Source organism: Furipterus horrens, unplaced genomic scaffold, assembly GCF_987537825.1.
Source record: "Furipterus horrens unplaced genomic scaffold, mFurHor1.1.pri manual_scaffold_3, whole genome shotgun sequence".
In the NCBI taxonomy this organism is placed as follows: domain Eukaryota; kingdom Metazoa; phylum Chordata; class Mammalia; order Chiroptera; family Furipteridae; genus Furipterus; species Furipterus horrens.
Genome location: NW_028327173.1, coordinates 64,314,516 through 64,340,048, shown reverse-complemented (window position 1 = coordinate 64,340,048; position 25,533 = coordinate 64,314,516). Strand labels below are relative to the sequence as shown.

The window sequence follows — 25,533 nt, the reverse complement described above, 5'->3', positions numbered from 1 at the left end:
TCTAAGACACCAACCACCAATTATAAAGTGAGACTACTCTGAGACTACCGTGTTATGAAAAGTCCAAGCCACATGCAGAGGCCCTGGAGGAAGAGACTCATGTGGAGAGAGGGGGGGGGGGGCAAGGAACACTGAGGCACAAGAGATGTGAGTGACAAAGCCATTGTGGAAGTGAATCCTCCAGTTTCAGCAGCTCCACCAATTTCTTGTGGGTCAGAGATGAAGCCTCTAGACAAGCCCTCCCGAAATTCCTAATCCACAAATCATTGGCAAAATTAAATGATTGTTTTAAACCATCAAGTTTCAGGGCAGTTTATTATGCAGCAATAGATAACTGGAACAAAGAGTAAGAAGAGCAAATTCATAATGAGGAGGAGCTGAGGAAAGACAATTCAGTGGAGAAAATAAGTAAAATGGGGTAATGCGTAACAACCACTTCAGCCATGAGAATTCATAAAATGAGGAGAGTGAGGCTTTCTCCATAAAGCCACTAGAAACTTGTAAATTCCCTACTTATTCACGTTGCAGGCCCTAATTTATAAGACAGCTATGATTGGGTTGTCCAGAAAGTCATCTGTTTTTCTTCCATAAGAAGGCTCTAGTGGTGCTTAGTTTTCTTTAACCTCATTTGAAACAATTTTGTTAGATTGTATTGTGACAGCTGTCATGTCAGCAGGCATTTTAAGTATCAAAATTGGTAAGTTTTTGTGTAGCCATTTTAATGTTGAAGATGGAAGAAAATATGCAACACTTTCGGCATCTTATGTTTTATTATTTCAATAAAGGTAAAAACGCAACTGAAATGCAAACAAAGATTTGTGCGGTGTGTGGAGAAGGTGCTGTGACTGATCAAGTTAGTCAAAAGTGGCTTGCAAAACTTTGTGCTGAAGATCTCTCACTGGATGATGCTCCATGGTCAGATAGACCAGTTGACATTGATAGTGATCAAATCAAGACATTAATTGAGAACAACGAATATTATACCTCACCAGAGATAGCCAACATACTCAAATATCCAAATCAATAAAGTATTGATGAAAATGAAAAATGTGTCTTTTATTTTATGGATAAAACTAAATGGATATTTTGGCCAACCCAATATAATTTTGTAATGGTGCTGGCAAGAAAAAAAATGTGGGGAAATAATGTGACACTCTTTTTTATATGACCTGTATTTCTAAGAGTGTGCCTCCACTTTGTCAAGCATATGAAATATAAGTAACCTAATTTTTTTTAATGCAGTAAATTTTCACTAATATTCAGTACAAGAAAGTTCCCATTTATCAGAGGACATTGGGCAACAATTTTATTGCAATGGGATTTGACACTAAAATGGATAAATAAAGCTTTATACAACCATGAATGAAATGGGAAAGAGGAAAAAGAATATTGCCTGACTTAGCATATTTTCTTCCTCTTCTCCTTTTCTTTCTTGTTCTTGTCCATCATCAATAACAAAGAAGCCAGTAACATTTGCTGAGTGCTTATTCTATCTATATGCTGCAAACCTTTACATGGATCATCTGATTCATCTTTTTAAAACAACATAAGGTAGATGTCGTCTTATTTTACAAATGAAGAAAATCAAAGCTCTCTGTATAAAACATAAAACTGATTGACTAGGATTATACAGAAGTAAGTGGTGGAGCCAGAATTTGAGCAAAAGCCTGTCTGAACAGTGACTATCTTAACCAGTGGGAAGGATAGAGAAATAATGTTTCATATGTTGTTTAATTTTAGTTTTATTGTATCCTCTTCATATCCATCTAAGATTGGGATTACTGTTCCCATTTTACATACAAAGGTCCGAGGCTCAGAAAGGTTAAGCAAATTGTGCATGATCACACAGCTGTAATAGAGCCAGGATCCAAATCCACACTGAACTCTACTTCCCCAGCACAATTAACAGGCATTTGGAGCAATAGAATCATAGACTCCTGGGGCTGGAAGGAGACTGGGTATAATCCTCTTATTTTGTAAGAACTGAAACCCATTCTTAGGAAGGTGGGCTGATGAAAATAGGGAGAGGTGAATGCCATTCATTGCTTTAAGCCATTCTCTAAATACCTGAATTGAGGATTCAGCAATAAAAAGATGTGCTCCTCAGATTAGCAAATAATACAGTACTGTGAGATGGGAGCGTAATCAGGGACACAGGTGTGTTACATCCATGCTGTTAGGCCTGAGGAAGGCTTCTTGGAAGGAGTGATGCCTTGACTGTGTCTTAAAGAGGGATTAGGAGTTACCAAAGCAGGGATGGCTCAACCACATCTCAGGTTATAGAACAGCCTGTGCAGAGGCCCATGTGAGAGAAAGAATGGGAAAGTGACCAGACTGAGGATGGGGAAGGGTCTTGTGGGCCATGGTAACACGTTTGGACTTCATTATGAGGGTACTGAGAAACCACTGGAGGATTTAGCAAGAGAGTGACATGGTCCTATTTGCAGTTTAGGAAGACCACTCTGGATAGGAGAGTTGTTGCAATAATCCAGGAGACCAATAATTATATTCCAGACTAGGTGGTGGCAGAGTGGGTGAAGTCATGGAGGGATTTGAGTCATCTTAAAGAGAGTAATCTGTCAGAACGTGAAGATTGATTAAATGTGGATGCAAAGGAAAACTGAAGTTAAGGATAACACTCAGATTACTGGTTTGAGCAATTCTCTGTGTGAATAGAAGAGAGAATGGAAGGGGAGAAGGAGCAATTCTGGGCAGAACACCATGATTTCAGCTTTGCACATGTTGACTTTGAAGTTCCTGTGGGGCAGCCAAGCAGGGGTGTATTCTAGTCTATTCTGAAACTCAAAAAAAGCAAAGGACCAGACATGAAGATTTAGGTGCTGTTAGGGTGGATGCGGTATCTGAAGTCACAGGCCTAGATTAGTTCACCCACAGGAGGGAGCATGTACTTCTGGAGGAAGGGAGAGTGAGGAAGGCAGGAGAGAGGAGAGTCACTGATGCAAAAGAGGAAAGCAGGAGGCAGGATGCCTGGGACATGGGACATGTGTGTTCAATGCTATGTTAACACAGTTGTGGGTTGATGCCACAGGAGCAAACTTGGCAATTCCCTGGTATTTAAAAAGTGACATTTTATTGTTTTTTATAAGGAAAAGAAACAACTTTATTTCATAAGGAAATGATGAATGCTAATCAGAGCCCTGCAGGAATGCATGTATTGTGTGTGTGCACACACACATAGAACAATTTCAAATGTAAAGAATGTTTTTCTTTTCTTCATTTAGACTAGTTAAAATTTGAAAGGGTTTTCCCCTTAATCTGTTTCCTCCCCCTCAATCATACATTTGGGTAAGAAAAAAGTCATTAAAAGTACTTCTGGAAAGATAATGCTGCAAAAAGCTCTGAGAAATGAAAAAGAATTATAAAAGTTCAGGGCTACACTAACCTCTGGATATCATCATCATCCATCACAAACTTGTTGTTCAAATTCAATCCATTTACACAGTACTTCATACTTTCCAGTATACTTGGATAACCTCATTAGCCCCTAATGGGGTTGTAATGAAATAGATGGCTCTGGCATCAATGGGTTATTGCACTGCTAAGAGAAAGTAATAAACAGCATAAGACAGGAATACAGGAAGTGTTACAGAAATTCGGAAAAGATAAATATTGCTTACATGGGAGGGCATGGAAAAAAGAAAAGGCTGAGCTTTGAAGAGCTCAGTGCATTTATTGAGTGTTTTCAATGTGCCCGTTACTGAGGTAGGCACTTTATGTGTTATCTCATTTGAGGAACTTGGGTATAGTTTTGAGTGACAGAAGTGGACATTTTACACAGAGGGAGGTGGAAACTTTGGTATTCATCCTAGTGCCTGGCACTAAATGCACAATAGCTACTTACTGATGCCAGTGCAATGCAAAGACCTTTTGTACATGCTTCCATATTTCAGCCTCAGAACAACTCAGAGAGCAAGGTATTGTAACTCTTACACATAAATTCAAGTGGGTCACCCAAGTAAGGCCCCTGGTATAACACAAATGGCATTCTCACTAAAAATTTCAAAGAGAGTGTTTAATAAAGGATATGAGGGGGAACCCCCAGAAAAGCCAGAATTATCTTCTGGAGGGCAGGCCTCTTGTTGTATAGGCTTCCCCCACTAGGTGAGTGTTCTAGGAATCCACCTGTATCAGTGTACCAACTGGTGTTGTTGTGAGAGGCTGCGCTTAGCTTCAGTGCATTTTTTTAAAGAGACTCTTTCAACACATTTGCTCATTTCATGAAGGGGTGACTTATGAGCACACCTGCCCACACTGCTCTGAGTGTGCAGCAGTTTTGGACCCAAAATGGCATGAACCCCATGCCCTACTCTCCCTATTCACCCAATCTCACCCACAAGAGATTTTTTTCTTTGTTTCACCAGATGAAAAAAATCCACAAAGGGAAAAGTTTTGCCAATGTGGAAGAGGTAAAACAAAAAATGGCAGAAGCACTAAAAGGCAACAAAATCAAAAAGTTCAAAAACTGTTTTGAGCAGTGGAAAAAACATCTCAATAGGTGTATTGCATCAAATGGAGAGTACTGTAAAGATAACTAAAGTTCAAACATGTACGAATAAATACACAAGGAGACTTCCAGCCAAGATGGAGGCCTAGACTGACATGCTCCATCTCCCTCCACAATTAAGAAGGAATACAACTACCGCAAAACCAGAAATAACCAGAAGTTCCAGAAAATAAATGGAAGTCCAATATATGAAGTTATAAAGAAATGGTGTTGTCCAGACAGGTAGGAGAGGCGAAGCCGGGGAGGAGAATTCAAGCTGTGCTGTCTGCAGCAGCAGCAGCAGCGATGGAGGCAGGACAGCGGTGAGCACAGACACCCGTATTTAGTGGGAGGTGAGAAGTGCCTGGGGAGCACCCCCGGCTGCAGACCACACCCGTCAGCTTGCGATTTCAAAGCCGGGGAAGGCAGACCTCCGTTGCCTTGGACTGTGAGGCCCAGAGAGGGTGGCGATGGAGGAGGAGGCTCCTGGTCTCTGTGCAGAGAGTGAATGGCAGGAATCCATCTTGGACCCCCACCCCCGAAGAAAACACCACAGCGTGGTGAGACGGTTGTGATGAGTGCACAGGGCTCTGCCCCCTATAGCGTAGGAGGTATGAGAGCCCTGCCCAGGAAGCAAAAGTAAACACAAAACAGTCAGGATGGCACAGATCATGATAGAGATCCCAGTGACACAGCTGACCAGACAGCAAATATCTAATCAAATGGCTCAGAAGATAGGAAACCTTTCTGAGGCTCAGGTCAGAGCTTTGGTTATAAAAATGCTTAAAGACCTAACAGCAGATCTTAAACAAGGTGGGGAAGGAATGAAGGCTAGTCCTGCTGAAATGAACAAAAACACACACAAAACTAGTGGTGAGGGCAAGAAAACCAGGGATCAAATCAACAAATCGGAACATAGGGGAGGAACAAATAGTCAACCAGTGCAGAAAGAGGAAACAAGAAGTGAGGAAAGTGAGGAGAGGCTCAGAAACTTATCGGACAGCTATGAGCAGGCCAACATCTGAGTCATAGGGCTGTCAGAGGGTGAAGAAGAAGAGCTGGAGATTGAAAAATTATGTGAAGAGGTGATGAGGCAGAACTTCCCTAACTTGGGGAAGGAAATAGACTTATAGGTCCAGGAAGCACAGAGAATTTCAAGGCACATTATAATCAAAATGTCGAAAGTTAGGGATAGAGAGAGAATCTTGGAAGCAGCAGGAGAGAGGAGAGTTACATACAAAGGGGTCCCAACAGGACTGTTGGCTGATTTCTCAGAAGAGGCTCTGCAGGCAGGAGGGGACTGGCAAGAAATATTCAAAGTAATGAAAAGCAAAAACCCACAACCACAATGACTCTATCCAGCGAAGCTGTCATTCAGAATAGAAGGGCAGAGAACATGCTTCCAAGACAAAGTAAAAGTGAAGGAGTTCATCAGATCCAAACCACTGTTATATGAAATGTTAAAGGGACTTGTTTAGGAGAAGGAGAATCAAAACTGTGAACATTAAAATGAAAACTGTATCACAATAACGAACAGAAGCTAGGGAATTGAAACAAAGGCAGACTAAGCAGGCAACGAGAGTGGGAAAAGAATTATAGGTATGGGGGACATTTTGGGGGGAGGTCAGTGGGAAGGGGGGAAAGGGAGGGAGATGGTACAGGATTTAAGAAGCATAGTAGGAGAGAGTGGAGTAGACAGGAAGATGTTGAGAAGAACTATATTCACAACCAATGGGCGTGGACTAAGTGGGGGGACAACTGGAGGGAGGAGGTCAGTGGGTGGAGGGGAACAAAGGGAAAAGAGATTGGGACAACTGTAATAGCATAAACAATAAAGCATATTTAAAAAATAAAAAGAATAAATATCAATGTTTTGTAAATAAATTCTGGTTTTTTGGGGGGTCACCCCTCATTTTTAGAAGTATTGACAAGGTAAATAAAACCAATAAGGGATGTTGGGGCACTAAGGGACTAGAAAAAACAGGGGGCCATTACCACCCCTAGATGTAGATAATCCAAGGAACATCATCAAACAGTTCAATCTGAAGTGTAGCAAATTGGCACTTCTTTCTAGATCATAAAATTAGGGATTCTAACTTCACTGCTTTCATCGACATCTGTACATTAAACACGTACTGGATGGTTGTTATGTCAGATCTGTAGATCGCTTCTGCTGCTACTCTGGTCAACATCCGGAATGCCGGCATTTGCAATACCAGGAAACACCATGAAGAGCTGAAGGTAGTGGATGGCCCTAAACACGGCCTCCTTGTGCACTAAATATTGCCACACACTCTTTCTAAAAATGCTGGGTTTCCTTTTTTCACATATTTTTAGGAATATTCATAATACTGTGTGCTAAAAGTGGGCTTTGAAATATGTGCTACTGATTTCCATGTAGGTGATTGCACGGTGTTATTAGAACCCAGCTAGGAGCTGGAATCACCAGATAGGGGCCACCAGACAGAAGCTGTGATTATAGGAGGATGCAGCTGTTGCTAGAACCATGAAAAAGCAGGAATGGAGTGAGAGGTATTCACATGCTGACTTTTCTCTCCTCTTGCACTCTAATCTCCATTAAGTGTCTCCCATTGACCAAAGCCAACAATAATTCTTTAAATTAGAAATGTTCTCCAGAATGTGAGGAAGAAGGTTACTACCTGAGATTATTTTGTAGTTACAACCTGGTTTTTAAAGGGCTCAGAGCAAAACAGCAATGGTGGAGCATGGGTCTGGGGCACACCAAGTTTACAAAACCAGAATACAGGAAGACCAGGAGTCAGAGTCAGGTACATGATGCCTTAGTCACTGCTTTCACATATTCCTCAACCATACACATTGTACGTAATTGATAATTATTTGTTTAATGAATGAATTCCCAAATGGAAGTTGAAGAAACTGAGGTTAGGAGGCTACATATCTTGACTTTAGGAACAAGAGTCCTGGCTGCCATGAAACCAACCATCTCCTGGTCTGTAACTCAATGCTTGCCCATTCCACCAATCGATGTCAAAGGGACTCTGCCACAGTGGGTTTCTGTTACAGTAAAGGTTTATGTGTCAAAGTTAATGACTCTCATGTGGGAACACTTAGGACTTGGTGTCAGATTGCAGACTTATGGTGTTTACTTGATCCAGTACTTCTAGCACTTGGGGTGGTTGAGTACACCCTAGAGTCCTCATTCTCTTTCAGGATTCCCACCCCAAACACCCATCACCAGTAAAAGTAAATCTTGTATTTACTAGAACGGAATAAGAGCAATAAGACAAAAATGTCTCTTAAATCCTGAAATAATTATCTAATATTGACTTCAAATGCAGGTACCAACAATATTATCAATGAAAAAGAAAAATTGCTCATCAGTCAGTGTTGAGCCAGGAAAATAGAACAGCTCTCGGTATTTCAAATAGTGGAGATTTAAACAGGGAATTAATCACAAAGGTTTTTGAAATGTGTGGAAGAGCAAAAGGAGCAATTTGACCATAAGCCCCACATTATCATTCACAATTACATGCAGTGTCTAGCACAGTACATTGTATGTAGTCGTCGGCAGCCGTCCGTCTCGAGAGACGATGGTGTAGCTTCTTAAGAGTCTATCTGCACCGCCGAGAATGGCTGTGCAGTCCGACTCGGGAGTGACATCGTATCTGTCTCCTCCCGTGTTGAATCGACATCTTGCGATGACGCTGAAGCTACAGAGCCTGGGCAGGGTGATATGGAGGGTCTGCTGTTGCCCATGCAGCAGACCCCCCCTCTCTTCGCAGCTGAAGGGTCCAAGGGAAAGACGGAGTCAATACAGCTTGGCTTCAGGTGCGCCGCAGGAGTTGCCGGTGTTGACTACAACGTCAAACCGCCTTAGGGACTCCGGCTCCGGATTTTCTGTCGGGGTTTACTCCCTTAGCCTTTCCCCTGAAGAGGTATGCCGCAAGGCAGCGGAGGTTTTTTGGAGTCAGAGTTTTCCTTCTCTGATGTACCCTGACTGGAAGATCGAACCAGCGACACTTAGCTCGCAGGCCGACGCTCAATCCACTGAGCTAAACCAGCCAGGGCCAATTGTATGTAGTAAGGGTTCAATAAATATATATTGAATCTATTGGTCAACCTAGGGAGACCATGGATTCTGTTGAAAGCATCAGGATGCCTGCATGACTCTGATCATTCAATAGATGTGGATATGTGATTTGGCCTTTGGTAAGAAATTGTGTTCCAAGCCTTCTGTTTAAACCTGTCAAAGGATAATACTTATTGAATACATACTAGGTGCTAGGTACTATTATAAGCATTTTTCTAAGCACTTTGAATTATTAATTTAGCCTTTATAATAACCCTATGATAATGGATTCGTTGTTTCCCATTTTACAGATGAGGATGAGCAAAGAGCTTTTAAATAACATGTCTAAGATCATATAATAATAAAAATAGGAGAGCCAAGCTTCTATCCACAAAATCTGGCTCCAGAAGCTATGGTCATTCTCCATACCATATGCCTCTCCACTGCTCAAGTGATGAAAGCTTAAGCCCACCTATCTACCTTTACTTTCCACTTCCCCCGTTGTACTCTGGGGGAAGAAACCAGCTAGATATTTCCCCAGCCTGTTTCATCTTCCTCCTGGGCCCACAGAGGCTATATTTTCAAGACCTTCTCTGTGACTATTGTAGCTATGTCACTGAGTTCTAGCCAGAGGAATATGAGCAGGGGTGATGTGCATTAAATCTCTCACACAAAAAGCTGCCTGTTCTTTCCTGTTCTTTCAGATTGAGGAAAGTGAGCATAATGAACTTGATGCCAAATTTTGAAGAGTTACAGCCACAAAATGGAAGAAGGCTGGATCTCTGAATGCTGTGTGAAGAAGAGTCAGGAACCAATCAGGAACATGTGTGTTAGACTTTAAGTGAATAAGAGATACATTTCCATCAACATTGTGCCATTATATATGTGCTGGGATTGTTTTTGTTATAGCAGCTAGAGTTACTTTAACTGAAACACATATGAATTGAGCTGACCTATCTATTGTTCTTTGAGCATGTGTCTGGCTTTAGCACACACTTTTCATTAGAATTCTCAATTATTCACATCCTAAAAATTATTCAATGCCTAAATAGAGTCCAGTTGTCTTTAAGCAGTTTTCTTCCATTCCCATCACCCACAGTGATATCTTGTTCCCTCAACTCCTTATAGCATTTTGCTGCCTCTACCTCTTATGTGCCCTATCATATATCCAATTTTTGGATGTCTTGTTTTTCCAGTGAGGATGTGAGCTCTTCAAGGTCAAGGATCATGTTTTTATGCTTTTTGTATGACTCAGAAGTGCATATTATGCCTTGGGAATCTTCAATAAATATTTGTGGGGAAAATGAATTTATAAGTGTATTAGGCTCAATAAAATCCATTTTCCTAAAAACAATACTTCATCACTCAAGCAGGGAGGCATGTAACTTATTATGTACTGCAGTTGGTATTTTTATTATTCTCTTCACCAATATACACATTCTAACACTTTTTGACAACTGCTTGGAGGAGACAGAAGGCATGCTTATCAAATTTCAGATGACACGAAGCGAGAGGTAATAAATAATACACGAGATGGCAGAATCAAAACTAGACAAGTTGGAATGAGCCAGATAACATTTAATAGGGATAAGTATAAATTAAGACTTTAAACACCAGCAGCCCAATTTAATACGGTCAACATCAATGTTTAGGAAAAAAAACTTTCAGGTTTTAATTAGCTGCAAGGCTGACATGAGCCCAAGGTGGTATACAGGACTCTGTTCATAGTTAGGCTGAGGGCACTGAGTGTCATGATCTAACAAGGTATAGGCATGAATTAAGGTTGTTAGGTAAAGGCCAACTGGAGGTGGATGGAGACCCAGTTTTGGGTAAAGGGGTGAACAAAGTTCCATATTTTAACCTGGGCAAGCTCAGCACTTGGGTCAACTCTCACCAGTAGCATTGGTTAGAATGCACTGTCTGATGATACCTACCATTTAGTGATTTCAGACACTAAGCTGGTGCTATTGGGGCAGCTTGGGTCCCCTTAAGTTTTGCCTCAGAAGTAGAACCTAGTAAGAAGGTTTGTTATTGTCCTTTTGGTCCCATTCCCCAGTGTCAGAGTCAGAGCTGTCCTTCACTTAAGACCCCTAATTTTTGAATGTGAGAAATGCCACATCATCTGGGTAAATTTAAGTTTTACCTTTGGGAGTAGGGAGAGAAAGCAGACCACATCTTCTCTGGGCTCAACTGTTGGCACAACTGTTCCATTGTCTTTAGATAGATCTCCTCCCAGAAACCCCTATTTCCAAAAAAACTAGGATCAGAGTTCTGGCAAGAATGCTGTGATCTGATCCTTGACACCAGACAACCAGAATACAGTTCTGCTATCCTGCTATCCTGCAAATCAATATTTGTCAGTGTTATTAGAAGCCTAGCATCTGAAACAAAGATTCTGCTGTAGTCTGTGTGGCATTAGACCACACAGGAAAAATTGTTTCTTTTCAGAATACCATGATTTAAAAGGATTACTGGGTGTGTCAAAAGGAAGATGACCACAATGTTGAAGGGACTTAGAAACCAAGTCTCTAGTTACTTTCTGGTGGTTCAGGCTCAAGGCCTGGAAGGTGTCAGGATGGTGAGTGGGAGGAGAGTGTAAGGCAGGATAGCAGAACTGTCCAGACACATGAATGATGTTGGTGAAGGAACACTAGCATGTTAGGTAATGCCAGGAGGCAGAACCCGAGCCAGCGGGGTATAAACCCAAAATGAAGACGTTTTTAACTACATTGCTCTTCAAAAGTGGAATACACTTTCTAAGTAAGTGAGGTTTAAAATGTTCAAGTAAAGGTCCAATGACCGCCATAGATGTTTTTGCTGTAATTCAAGAACATTGAGTAGGAGGTTAGACGAGAGGGTTTCCAGGGTCCCATTCCAATCTAATATTCTATGACCGAATCGATCTTTAAAGTAGAAATGTTTTACAGAATGTGAGGAAAGAAGATTATTACCTAAGATTATTTTGTAGTTATAACCTGGTTTTTAAAATGGGTTACCCTCCTCCCCCAAAACGTACAGAACCCGTGGGTTATTTAATCTGCAACATATAAGAGGGGAAAAACAGAAGTTTAGTACCATTAAGAAGGGTAAGACCCTTCCTGAGAAGAGTGCTAAAAGGAACGTTCAACAGATGCCACGAGATTCCCACAGAGTTGTGCAGGTGTGAGAAGAAGGTCAGGGAGGAAATTAAAAACCCTCTCACTCAATGTCGAGGAATTGTGAATGTACACGTCCGACACCGTACAAGGTGAGCACATGTCTATTGTGAGGAAAGCACATTTGGTCTTTGCCTCCCTCCCGCTGTGGGCCCTGCAGACAAACATGCCAGAACCACATTGTTCGTGAGAGGTGATTGTCCTTGAAATACTGTTGAGTTTCTCCATCTCTTTTTCTCTTTGTTTGTGCTTCTTGGACTCTTCCTCTTTCTCAAAGACGGGAATACAATCTTTTTATAATCTTGCATCTCCTGTAGGGTAAGGGGCCATCTGCAAAGAAAGTCAAGGAAGTCCGGACTTGGGTGAGAAGAGCTGGGGATGGGAGGTACCACGTGCCGGGCAACCTGAGAACAGGAGAGTAGGCAGAGAGGTCAAAGTATTTACCCACGAAAGGATAATTCTATCGTTTGCCGCCTGATCACCAAGAAGCTCTCCAGCTGCCATCTCCAAGTTCGCCTAGGAGGGGATGTGAGGTGTGCACCTGCGCCGGAATACAGCCAGCGTCAGGTCGGGGTCGGTGACTGTTCTCCGAACTGGTCCCCCCACCTGCGCCCACCTCTCACACTTACTGCGTCCACAGTTGCCTCCTCCAGCCCCGCTCCTCGTGCGGTGCTCGTCGCTACCACTCCCCCTCGGCTGCAGCAAAACCCCGGAGTGTCGGGTGGGCGCGCGGGCTGCGCGCGGGACAGCGCCCGGGGCTCTGGGCATGCTCAGTCGCGCGGGCAGGGCTCCGGGCGCGAGCGGGCTCCTTTAGCACCACGATCGCCGGCTGCCAAGGGGAGCCGCCGGGCGCTCGCAGGCTAGGCGCGCACTGCTCGCGGAGGACCCGCAGCTGCCCCAAGCCGTCGCCTCGCCGCTGCCCGGAGCCATGGCCTCGCTTGGCCATCCCGCCGCCTTCGGCCGAGCCACCTACGCCGTGGTGCGGGCGCTGCCCGAGTCCCTCTGCCAGCACGCTCTGAGGAGCGCCAAGGGCGATGAGGTGGATTTCGCCCGCGCCGAGCGGCAGCACCAGCTCTACGTGGGCGTTTTGGGTAGTAAATTGGGGCTTCAGGTGGTGACGCTGCCGGCCGACGAGAGCCTCCCGGACTGCGTGTTCGTGGAGGACGTGGCCGTGGTGTGCGAGGAGACAGCCCTCATCACCCGACCCGGGGCGCCGAGCCGAAGGAAGGAGGTAATTGCCCGCCCGGCGACGCGAGGGGCGCGGCCGAGGACGCGCGCGGGGCCCTCCCCTGCCGCCCAAGCCGGAGTTGCTCGGGGAATCGCGGAATTGGCCCCCGGGCTAGTTCAAAACTTCCCATTTGGGGGCGAGGGTGTGTGTAAGCGAGTCAGACAGAAAGAGAAGCTCCTTGTTCACGCCTCCCTGCTGTTGGCGTAGCAGGGGTGCCTTGGCGAGGACCCGATTGCGTGTGGTTGTGCAAACTCGGGCAGGTGGGTGGGGTGGGGAATCCATCTTACCAGCATTTTTATTTGTAAAGATCACAAAGCAGCAAAGACTGTACAACTCAGAGTGTTTCCCAGGGAAGAGTGCTGCTCCAAGCGGGTGGGTGGAGGCTGGGGGAGGACTCCTGGGGGCAGTGCCAGCTGGTGAACCTGGTCCCCCCGAGTCCTGCCTGGAACTGGGAGTAGGGGGGGGGCGATGAATTAACGGGGTGTTGGTGCCCACAGACATAGGACGTCTTAAGTTACTTTTCTGGTGGAGAGTGAGTCCACAGAAAGGGATTGGCAAGTGAATGAATGCAAGGAGAGTGGTTCGCTGGTGAGCTGGGGTCAAATGTGAGCGTGAAATAAGCTAAGTTGAAAAGCTGTACTCGGCCTTCGGAGTGTCTATGTGAGTGTGTGTGTTTACTTAGAAATGGTGGTTTCACAAATTCCATAGTTTTTATTGTTAATGTTTTTGAATTCATAACAATTAGATCTTTTTGTGTTCTCAAGGGATAGAGACTACTTTAAAATATTGCAGCTGTGAACGCGGCTGCGATTGCTTTAAACACAAGGTGGGCTTGTGGGAAGAGACAAATAGAGTGAGATTGGATTTTAAAATGCCATATGGCCTGGGATTTCTTTCATTGCCCTCTGAGAGCCCAGGCTCAAGACTCTGTGTTGCCAGAGGCATGAAGTGGCATTGCAGAGGGCTGGTGGTTCCTTTCATATCTGGAGGGTTAGGTTTTGTTTTGTTTTGTTTTTCCTATTTTATCTTTATTCAATTCATATTGCAAATACTTCAAAGAGCATATTCTACACATGCTTCACTGCTTGATTGATAGAACCTTACATGAGAGAATAAGCATATTCCATTTATTTCTCAATGAGATAATTAGCTTTTTTTCCCACCCTACCTTAGCAGAAAACCAAAAGAGTAACAGGTTTGATTCTCTTGGCTCTTTTACCTCCTTTGCCACACCTCTCCATCTCTGAGTCCGTGAGATGAGCCACTCTATTTTAAAGTGATAAGCATGGAACTCCATTTGAATACTTCCTCCTGTGTCCTAGGTCATATAGCAGATCTGTGGTTTGTACTTAAAAGAGTAAAATAGATTTCAAAATGGTATTCATTTAATGAGCATAGTCATTCAATTTCCTGTTAGGAAACTGTCACCTATTTAATCATCCATTTCATTTTACTCCTATAATAAAACCTTCTAAATTTTAGCCTTCCTGATACTAAAGTGGGCAGTAATCTTTCTTCCCTGTCAAATTTTTTAAGCATAATTTTAAATTGAGTTTACTCTTATATCAGCCTGGTAGTCCACTGCCAGAGGTCACATAATGTAGTAGTTAAGAACATCAGATGGTGTCTAATTCTGTGACGTTGGGGAGTGACTTCTGCCTCAATTTTCTCACCAGTAAAGTGGACATATAGCTACTTCATAAAATTGTTGTAATGAATTTATTTATCCACCTGAAGTTTATAGGACAGGACATTTTATGAACATTGGTTATTGTTCACTTAACAATGGGTCATGGAAGATTTACTCTTTCTTGAGCAGTAAGAAGTCTAATGTACACTGATGTAATTAAGGTTACATTTTCCCTTCCTAGGGTTAATGCCTTAGGTTCCATCCTAATCTATGTAGCACTGTTCCCACATTGAGTTTCCTGCTGGTCTGTGGTCTCTCCCATTGCATATGGTCTAGATCACCAGAGTAACAGACCTTCCAGCCAAGTCATATGGGAATGCGGTGCTTCTGGAAAGCAGGCCAGGCAGAGTAACTGGCTCTCTTTGGACTCTTTCAGAGCACCCGTTCTCTGTCCTAGTTGGTGTTAATAAATGCTTGTTGGGTGAGTGCATACATGAATTAATGAAATGCTAATTAGTTAATACCAACAAGCTGATAATAATTACTTTAAGGCCCTTGTTGGACCTTAAATGTGACACCTGCCTCCCTACCTGTGAAATTCCACAACCAAGGCATTATTTTAAAATTATTATCACTGATCCCCTTGCCTACTATCTCCTCACTCTCCATTCCATTCTCCACACTTTGGCCAAGCTGGTTTTCCTAACACTCAAATCTGATCCTATCCCACCTATGATTAAAAGTTTTGAGGGGCCTTTAATGAACTTGACAAACCCATTGAGTTTAGCTCTGTTTGCCTTTCCAGCTTCAACTGCACCCTCTGATCCCACCCCTGGTGCCTCCAGTTCACCAATGTTGCTTTGCTGGGTATGCATTTCTCCTCTACCTGGGACACACTTCCTCCTTCTTTTCCTCCATTTTACCTCATTGTACTCATGCTTCAGTTCTTAGTTTACTATCCCCATTAATATTATTAGCAAAGCTTCATTGGGTGCTTGCCATTTGCCAGACATTCTGCCAGATTAATGACATGCATTTCAATGCATGCTCATATCAGCCCTTTAAACTCAATATAGCATTATTCCTATTTTAAAGTTGATGAAATGGAGGCTTCGAGAAATAAAGTAAATTGGCCAAGGTTATAGATTGAAACAGTGAAATCAGGATTTGAACTCAGGTTTGCAGGACTCTAAAGCTCTAGTCCAAATCAGTGTAATATTAGACATCACCTTCACAAACATAGGATTCATTCTCCTTTTATGAGCCCCTATAACCAGCCCTCTGGACTCCCTTTTATGGTACTTACCATACCACAAGGTAATTGCTTCTTTACCTTTCTGTATCTCCCACTATTATGAAAATTGTGAGGGCAGGGATCATGTCTGCATTGTTCAATATTTTATCCAAGGCGTTGCACATAGTAGCCAAGCAACAAATATATTTTTGAACAAATGTGTCAATGATTTTAGATCAACCTACTTTTCCTTCGTTATGATATATCTGGTGCTTTGTAAGCATTTCCAATCAGTAGAGTCCCAAAAGCTTTGTTACAAGTATAGGTTTTTCTCTTTCTCTCCCTTTTCTTGTTGTTTTGTTTGTTTTAATAAAATTACTGAGAATTTCCTTCTTAATTGAAACATCATGTTATATTTAATGACTTTTCTTCCTTGGAAGAAAGGACTGAGGATGGAACTTAAGAAAGTAATTTTTCTGTAAAAGCTCTGTGTTGACCACAGCGTGGCCTCCAAAAATTAACAAAACAAGGCCCTGTCTGCAGGAAGCTTAAGTCTTAGTGAAGAAACTGTCTATATAGAAAGTCAGAAAAGGTTAATTATCTAATAACTCTGTACCTCCAGGAGTATGAATATTTTAATATGTTTAATACTTTAGAAACAAATACATTAGCCTTGATAAGCCAATCATATCTTAATTGAATCCAACTTACTTTTTAAATGAAAATGGTCCGTTTCTGAATGTCAAAGTCTTATAACAAAATATCTAAATGCTGAAGTAAGATAAGTGACAGGGTGTAAAGATTGTTTTGTTTTTATTTCTTAAACTAAAAATTTGGGATAGATTATACATGCCTGAAGTACCAAATTCAAAAGGCACAAGAGGACATACATTGAAAGTATACCTCGCTCTCCACACCCCACTTTTGTACATGACTATTCAGTTCCCTTCCACAGAGGCAACTACCAAAAGGTTTTTAGCGCCTAATGCATGATTATCTGACAAAGTTTACTCAGGTAAAATTGTGAAATATATCCTGTGCCCTTTCACCCTTCTTTCACAGTTCTTTTATCCTTTCCCAGATACCAAGTACTAGTATGTCAGATAGTCCAACTAGGAGAAAGAACACACAAACTCATCCACACAAAGTGATAATGGCTTTAATTATCCTTGCCTGAGCACTAACATCGTTAGGGACCTCATTAGAAAGAAGGTTGTGCTTAGCACAAGGTAATAAATCCCCAAAGTAGAATTAGACATGGGATGAGGTATTGAGGCATAGGGGTATAAATGGAAGGGATGAGCAATACGTATTTGGATAGAAATCCCCCTTCCATTGGGCCACGTAACTATTCAGACCTACATATTTTGGTACTGGGTTTGTTCTTTGGTTAGGGAAAAGCATAATTATGCTGATCCCAGAGGCAAGGTGAGCATCAAGATGATGTCTAATGACTAGTTAACATGTGCCAAGTTATGTGTGTGTGTCTGTGCATCCCAAAAGGTGGTATTTATTATTATTAGCTATTTAAAAGACGAGGAAACTGAGACTCAGGTAACCAAGGTTAAGTAACTTATCCAAAGTCACACATAGCTAATAAGTGACAGAACTGAAGTTTTCATGAAAATATGGTCATTTTTGTTTGAAGTGCTTGTTCCCAGTTGTGGTTAATCATTACAGGACATTAAATCAATATATTAAAGTAGAATAACTAACATTTTACACATTAACAATATATGATCTAACTTGCATATTAACTAAGTGAGGTATTTTGCTTCTCTTCTCTCATAAATTATAGTAGGTTGTTTTCATTTTAGTTAAAAATAATAATTTAGTCATTTACATGAAACCCCAAAATTGCCCAGGCACAGTTGTACATAGTTGTGTCTTACCAGAAGACTGGATGACTGCTTTTTTAAATATGCACATTTCCTTAAACTTCTGTGTAACTTCAGGTGAGAAAACTACCATAAACCATAATTAGAAATTACTTTCTCACCAGGATGGAAAGTGAACCTGCTGGAGGCTCCTCACATGGCAGCAGATTAAAGTTTCTTGATAAATTGTCACCTCCAACTTGTTAGAACAACGGCTGCCTTTCAGTTTCTTTTTCAGCTCTTGTACATGGCCTTGGCAGTAAGCATTTGGAAATTGATGTGTTAGAAACTGGGATGCATCCAATAATGTAATCTATTCCCATGCAGTTGATCTTGAGAGCCTTGAAATAAAGAACATGATGAGTAGGGAGTAACTTCTATTAGATACTATTAGCGAAAATGAGCTTTCTGCAGAGATTCCTAGAATCATTAGAGAATCATTATAAGACTAAGAAGGCAGGGATGGATCTCTTATAATTCAGATATGATGGAAAATTGCTTTTGCATGTTTTTGATTTCTTAATGTGCTCAGATTTTTTCAAAATTAATTTTATTATAGGTAGACATCCATCAGTTAATATAAACCACAACACACAAAAATCCACTTAAGATTTTTGAACAAATAGATTTACTTTCCACTGCCTTTCATCATAACTAAATTATTCATGGCCTCTTATGAACCTCAGTATAAATTTGGAGATGCATATTTAAAAAGTGAGTGCTAGTTGTTATTTATTTTATGGTATTTGTTATTAAAATCTGTAGCCACTTCAGAAAGTCCAGTGTTCTGAATGGAGATCTGGACATATGTTAGAGTTTATTCCCCCAGTCAAGACTATCGTAATTAAAGATAAAAGAACTGAAATCTAATGAGAGAGAGAAATGTTTCATTTATATCTTAAACAGAAAATGTGTTGATTGTTCACCCCACGTAGTCAATAAACATTTATTTACCATAACTAAATCCCTGGTGTTTCATCAGAATGTTCCCCTGATCTTTGAGGATGGCTTTCATTGCTTTCCCTAAGCTAATACTAGGTATTAAGTCCATCAGAGTCCTTAAGCTCATTTAATAAACAGGCACTTTTCATTCAAATGGACCGGCAGGAGTGATCTCAAACAAATTCCATTTTTAAAAATGTGTGCATGTAATATCATCTTAGTTCACTTTATCATTGTCAAATAACTTAATATTTGAAAATATATATTGTCTTCCTGAAGCTGAGTGCTGAGGGAGCAGTAGCATCACATGGAAAGGAATAAATCACCACACTTCCTTCCTTCCTTTCTTTCTTTCTTTCTTTCTTTCTTTCTTTCTTTCTTTCTTTCTTTCTTTCTTTCTTTCTTTCTTTCTTTCAATTCATGTTTTTTTTTAACTCATATACAATTACTTGTCTTCTGGCTTGTTGAAGCAGTAGGTCAGACAACATTTGCCACAATAATGTCTGTTGAAGTGGCTGGTCATAAAAACTCCAGCACCACATTCATCTGAAGGGCCCTCCCAATGAGGGCAACTGATTTTGCCATTTTTATCCGTCGGCAGCCGTCCGTCTCGAGAGACGATGGTGTAGCTTCTTAAGTGTCTATCTGCACCGCCGAGAATGGTTGTGCAGTCCGACTCGGGAGTGACACGGTATCTGTCTCCTCCCGTGTTGAATCAACATCTTACGATGATGCTGGAGTGTCCTCTCCAGTGAAGCTGAAGCTACAGAGCCTCGAGAGATGCTGGTGTAGCTTCTTAAGAGTCTATCTGCACCACTGACAATGGCTGTGCAGTCCAACTCGGGAGTGACATGGTATCTGTCTCCTCCCGTGCTGAATCGACATCTTATGATGACGCTGGAGTGTCCTCTCCAGTGAAGCTGAAGCTACAGAGCCTGGGCAGGGTGACATGGAGGGTCTGCTGTTGCCCATGCAGCAGACCCCCCCTCTCTTCGCAGCTGAAGGGTCCAAGGGAAAGACGGAGTCAATACAGCTTGGCTTCAGGTGCGCCGCAGGAGTTGCCGGTGTTGACTACAACGTCAAACCGCCTTAGGGACTCCGGCTCCGGATTTTCTGTCGGGGTTTACTCCCTTAGCCTTTCCCCTAAAGAGGTATGCCGCAAGGCAGCGGAGGTTTTTTGGAGTCAGAGTTTTCCTTCTCTGATTTTTATCGACTTTGTAGTATTTCAGGACAGCCAGCTTCACCTTCTATCTCTTAGGCTTATTCTTCCTGGGAGTGGTGTAAGAGTTTTTCCTTTTCTTAGCATCACCACAAAGTTTCAACACAAAATGAAGAGTGGACTTCTTTTGAATGTTGTAGTCAGACAAAGTGTATCTATCTTGCAGTTGCTTGCCAGCAAAGATCAATCTTTACTGATTAGGAGGAATTCCTTCCTTATCCTGGATCTTGGCCTTTACATTTCCTATTTTATCTGAGGGTTCAACCTCGAGAGTGATAGTCTCCCCCATAAGGTTTTCATGAAAATCTACGTCTTGGTGGCGATTCCACTGAAGATGACAGATCAGAAAAGAAGATAAATTACCAGACTTTAGACTTCTGTTTCTAAATTTCTAGATCATCCAGGCAAATATGTCCAGAGAAATCAGCATAGCAGAGAATGAAGATAGAAGTACAAATTATTACAGGGTTGGTTTAATTTTGCCCAACAAATTAATGTGGGCAAATGTGACTTAGTTTAGATTAGTAAATTAAAGGGAGTACAACTTTTAAGCACACCCCATTTTGCAGCTGGATGGGCATATAGTGGTAAGTTGTCATTCAGTGAAGGTGAATACATCAATATTTTGCTTGATTTGAATATGCATAAGTAAATAGACCTTTGATTTCATTTTAAAATTTTTTCTTGATTCCTTGTTCTTATTTTGTTTAAGAAATATTATGATTTACTGATTTACTCGTGGCATGAGTGCCATGATTGCATTAAAAATGACTGTACTTTTTGAAGATGAAGGGATAATAGTTGCATCACTCATACATGTTCACGCATTCAGCAACTGTCTACTACTTGCCAGAACCAATATTTGGTGCTGGGGAGTTGTAAATGAATTCGATCTGACTGTGGCCCACAAGGACCACACAGGCAGGGAGGCAGACCAGTGGCAGACACACACAGAGCAAGAGGACTGGTTTTATGACAGAGCTCTGTCTGGTGCTATGGAAACTGCAGTAGGTGTGTCTGACCCACACCAGGACTTCTCAGAAGATGCAATTTTTGAGCTAGAAGGAACCAGGGGAAGGCAGAGAGGGGCCTCATTCAGAGAGAGAGAGCATTATGAGATAGGATGTGGGTGACAGTACAGTAAGAATTCATTTCATTAGTGTTAGGAAGGATGCAGGACTGAAAAAAGCCCTCCTGTGTCCTCTCAGATCTCTGAGAATTTTGGATCCCCAGGTCCCAGTTCACGAAGAGAACCACATCCTTAACTATATTTCCTGTTTGGCCTAGAAGGATTTGGGGCCTAGCATACCCCATTTCCAAGCTGTACTCCCTTCTTTTCTCCTTTCATCTGCTCCATAAGGGTCTGGCACCCCTTCCAGGATTCTTCAGTAGCACAGTCTGGGACAGTGTAACCAACCCTAGGGTGGACTCTGACTTTGAGACTCATTTCTTGAGGTTGTAGAATGTCATTTGACTGAGCGCAGTATTTTTCTCTTTGATCAAAATTCGCCACATTAGGCTGTGTCAGGCAAATCTGTCACCTGTAATATATAGGTATACAGTTGACCTTTCAACAACATGGGGGTTAGAGAGGCTAACCCCTGAGTAGTCAAAAAACCCATTTATAACTTTTGACTCTCCTAAAACTCAGTCATCCCTCAGAATCTGCAGGGGATTGGTTCCAGGACACCATGGATGCCAAAATCCACAGATGCTTCAGTCCCTTTTATAAAATGACATAGAGAAATGCATATAGTCTGCCCTCCATATCTGCAGATTCCCAACCATGGGTGGAAAATACTGATCTGTTGTTGGTTGAATCCGCAGATGCAAAACCTGGGGATACAGAGGGCCAACTGTATATTTATTGAAAAAAAAATCCACACATGAGTAGGCCCATGCAGTTCAAACCTGTGTTCTTCAAGGGTCAATGGCAGGTAAGGGAAAACTTTTCTATTTGATGTTGCACTGTGTCTTTATTCACAAATCTTCATCTTGGCAGTAGACACCACTGAATCTCACACTAATATAAATCAAGTGCAGCCTAAAGTAACCATGAGTCTGTAATTATGGGTTGTATTTTGTACTTGTTACAGAGGGCAGCATAGTAAGGCTATAACACTGGTCTAGGGATTAGGGAACCCTAGTCTGGGTTTTTTAGTGATATTATATAATATTCTTTCCAGCTTGGAAAGGCTGTACTTTCCTTTGGGAACTCAAGGTGTGTTTGGGGTGGACATGGAAGGTGAGAAGAAAAAAAGGAGTTGAGGGAAAATGGAAGGAGAAATTATGATAACTTACATTCATGATGTGGGATTATGGTGTGATGAATTAAAAATATTGAATTTTCTTCAACCTAAGGCTTGTTCTACTTAATTAGCCAGTCATATAAACTCATGCCTTACTAATGATAATCCATTATGAAATGAAGTTGAATTTGCTAACTCTATTTCAAAAGGTCTGCTTACTCAACCAATTATAACACATTTGATAAATATTCTTTCCTATAGAAAACTTTAAATAAAAGCCATCGAAAGAACATGAGTCCTAGACCCACATAATTTCTACTGTCAACCATCACTTTCATCTGTGTATCCTATTTTATGTTTCTGTGGTAAATTTGAATCAATGGCTTGAAGGGATGAAGAGCAAATGAGCTATAAGTTGTGCTTTTCTATTATAACTAAAAGTTTCAACTTGCCCAGGGCAGTGCTTTCTTATGAATCCTTCAAACACGTGCTAATTTCCATTCCCAGTGCTAAAATTGAGCTTCATTTTCAAAAGTCAAAAACTTTGACTTTGGTCTTCAAAACTGTATAAAGTTATATTTCTTCATAAACACAAAAAAGCAAAAGATACCTATTTAAATGTAACCTTTCTATAGTAAGCTATGCACAAATTAAAACTGTGAACACAGATTTTGATGTAATTTTTTAAAAATTTTGCAGATGTGCTTGTGGTAAACACAGACATTTTTAGCTTTAAATGATTGAGAAAACCTGGAATTAATTAAATAATTGTGGTGCAGTTATAAGATAATAATAGAAAAAAATCCATTTTGTTCTCTTAATTATTATTATTTTAGTCATAAAGGAACCATCATTTTATGAAGAAAGAATAATATAACTACAGTTTGACATTGGGTCATATTTTAGTCCATTTGTGATATAAACGTGTTTTCCAATTCAAGAGGTTTATGTGGAGAAATTTAAATCTGGTGCTTTATTCTGAGGTACTCAAACCATTTTTGCTCTTGCTTTTGGTGTTCTTCTAACTTTCAGAATGTGATCTGAGCCCTCCTCCAGGGCCCTGACCTTCCAGCTCCCCTTTCTCTGAGAAAATAGTGGGAGGGAGAGGGACCCTAGTCCAAAAGGGCACTGATTGCTTAAGTTTTTGCCACATTAGTCTCAAATTAAATCTCTCTGAGGTTTTGGGCCTCCCCTAATCTCCAAGCTTCCCAAGTCAGCCCAAGCACTTTAACTCTGAATAGACCACTGCTTTCAAACCAGACTTTTTGTATGGTTGTGTGTCTTCAGATTACTGCTTTCCACCCACTACAGTGGGGTCATGAAATCAATTTAGTGCATCAGGACCAGCTCATTTATTTTTGTTATAATAGCACCAATAGAAAATGTCATAGTTGGCTCAGTATTGTTTTATAAAACCCTTTTCATTTAGACCTTTAGGCAGTGGTCTGAGAAGGAAATAAACATTATAATTGTTTTAGCACATTATGTGTTTTGACACATTTGGGGATTCTTTGAACAACAATGAAACAGCATGTTCTGAGCTCCCATTCCCCATTCCAAGAGTGCCCACAACCAAACCCTGACCTTGACCCTGGGGCTGCTGGCAGGAAGATGTAAGAGTGCGACTCCTCCTGAAGCAAGGAGTCACAGGGGGTGCTGCCTCCCTTGCACCTATTCTGCAAAAAATGAAAAAGAGGCAAGTTCAGATGGAAACTCTGCTTTCCTGTCTCAATCAATGTAACCTTCCCTTAATTGGTATAGAACGTCACTAAAGGAGAGTTAGAATCAGCTTCTAGCAAATGGTGATAACCACCCTCTTACTATTAATCTTTTTTTTTGCTGGACGGACAGGGGTCCAAACAGCGAGGACATCATCACTGTAAGGAATGAACCTAGGCAAGTGGAAATCAAGAATGACTTGATATGCATAAAGAAACATTTGCAGTTTTGAGCATGATTCCCAGAACACGGTGGCACGCTGGGAAACAGGCATGCCCTCTAGAACTTCTACGAAGAGGCTGAGTGGTGCAACGTGTTTGTAAAGCTTTTCACAGTTTTTTCTTAACCATGACCCAGAGTAACAAATATATTTTATATGCCTCACCAGTATATATACAAACACATTTGTATACAAAGAAGGGACCTTGAAAAACTCTTTTTATCATTTTTTAAGATTTTGATAAGAGACTTTAATGATAGAGGCAAACAAGGTAGGGCTGTGGCTGGAGAAATTGTGTTTGTAGGAAAAGGGCTTGGGATTGTGTGTCTTGGAGCTATAATTGCATGAGGAAAAAACGGGTAGTACGATTGTCATGTCTGTGTCTGCATCTTTCTCTGTGAGCACTGAGCTGGATAACTGAACCCTCTGAGTGGTTTGCAAGAAAAGTGAAGATTAATATTGCTTCTGAACAGGACCCCAGAGAGAAGCTTCTTAGGGAGGGAGAGGAGTGACAGGGATTTAAGTTAGAACATTTTCTTGAAAGTAAATGCAGAAAAACATACAAGATACATCTCACTGGCCTGAGCACAGCTGAGGGCTCCATTATGATTCGGTACTTGCTCCCTGAAACACTTGCCTGCCCAGAGGTCAGCCTAATGACTGGAAATTATGCAAATGTAATAGCTGCCACCCCTTGGCCTGTTTTAAACACACACACACACACACTTTATAGTCATTCTAAGTAAGGTTTGGATAGTCAGCTTTCTCACAGTATCTTCCTTTTGAATAATGCTTGGTAGTAATGTGGGGCATCAAAAATTATTAGCGGGATTCTCAAGTTACATTATTTTGAGGGACCAGTAGGCAGAAGAAATATATTTTTAAATAAATTCTCCTTTTTCATTGGTCTCTTTCAGCCTGTGGTCACCCCCATGTTGCCCTCCCTTCCTATGCATTTCACCCTTTTCTGGAGTTGTCAGTGGAGGAGAAAGAGTGCAGGCAGTTCCCAGGGCTTCCCTACCCTTCTTCATTCACCTTTTATTTGGGTGTTCCTGTAACACTGTGTATTTGTCCTCATATTCTGGGTCTGGATTGTGATTGTCAAATTACAACTTCCAACTCATAAGTAGATCATGAAGTCCACCTACTGGGTCACTCCACTTTTTGTTTGTTTGTTTTTGTAGATGAACTAGAATCAAATCGAAAATATTGCAGTACCAGAGTGCGTGCATTACCCATAAGACAGCCAGGTTTTCTTATGTGTATCCTTTGTCTTATTTATACATAAATGCATATATATGTTCCCTTGTGTGTTGTGGATTTTGGTGCAAAATGTATTTCTTACTGTGGGTCGCTGTCATTGAAATCTATTTATCTGGAAGCCCAAGACAGAACTTAGATAAATCCTATCATTTTAGCTTCTGTTGACCGTTGTTGCTGATTGCAGCAATAGTTGAAGTTTGGTGTGTGTCCGCGTCAGATACACCAGACTTTCACTGAGCAAA

General features: G+C 41.5%; 1 protein-coding gene across 1 annotated transcript in view; it reads left to right on the top strand.

Annotated features, from left to right (window-relative positions):
* Window positions 1–12,514: 12,514 nt before the first annotated feature.
* Window positions 12,515–25,533, top strand: part of DDAH1 (dimethylarginine dimethylaminohydrolase 1) — a 147,368-nt gene continuing 134,349 nt past the window's right edge. Inside the window, exon 1 of the mRNA XM_090269683.1 lies at window positions 12,515–12,941. Within this exon, the coding sequence (XP_090125809.1) occupies window positions 12,639–12,941 (303 nt within the window). The 5' untranslated portion in view covers window positions 12,515–12,638. The remainder of the gene's footprint in view (window positions 12,942–25,533) is intronic.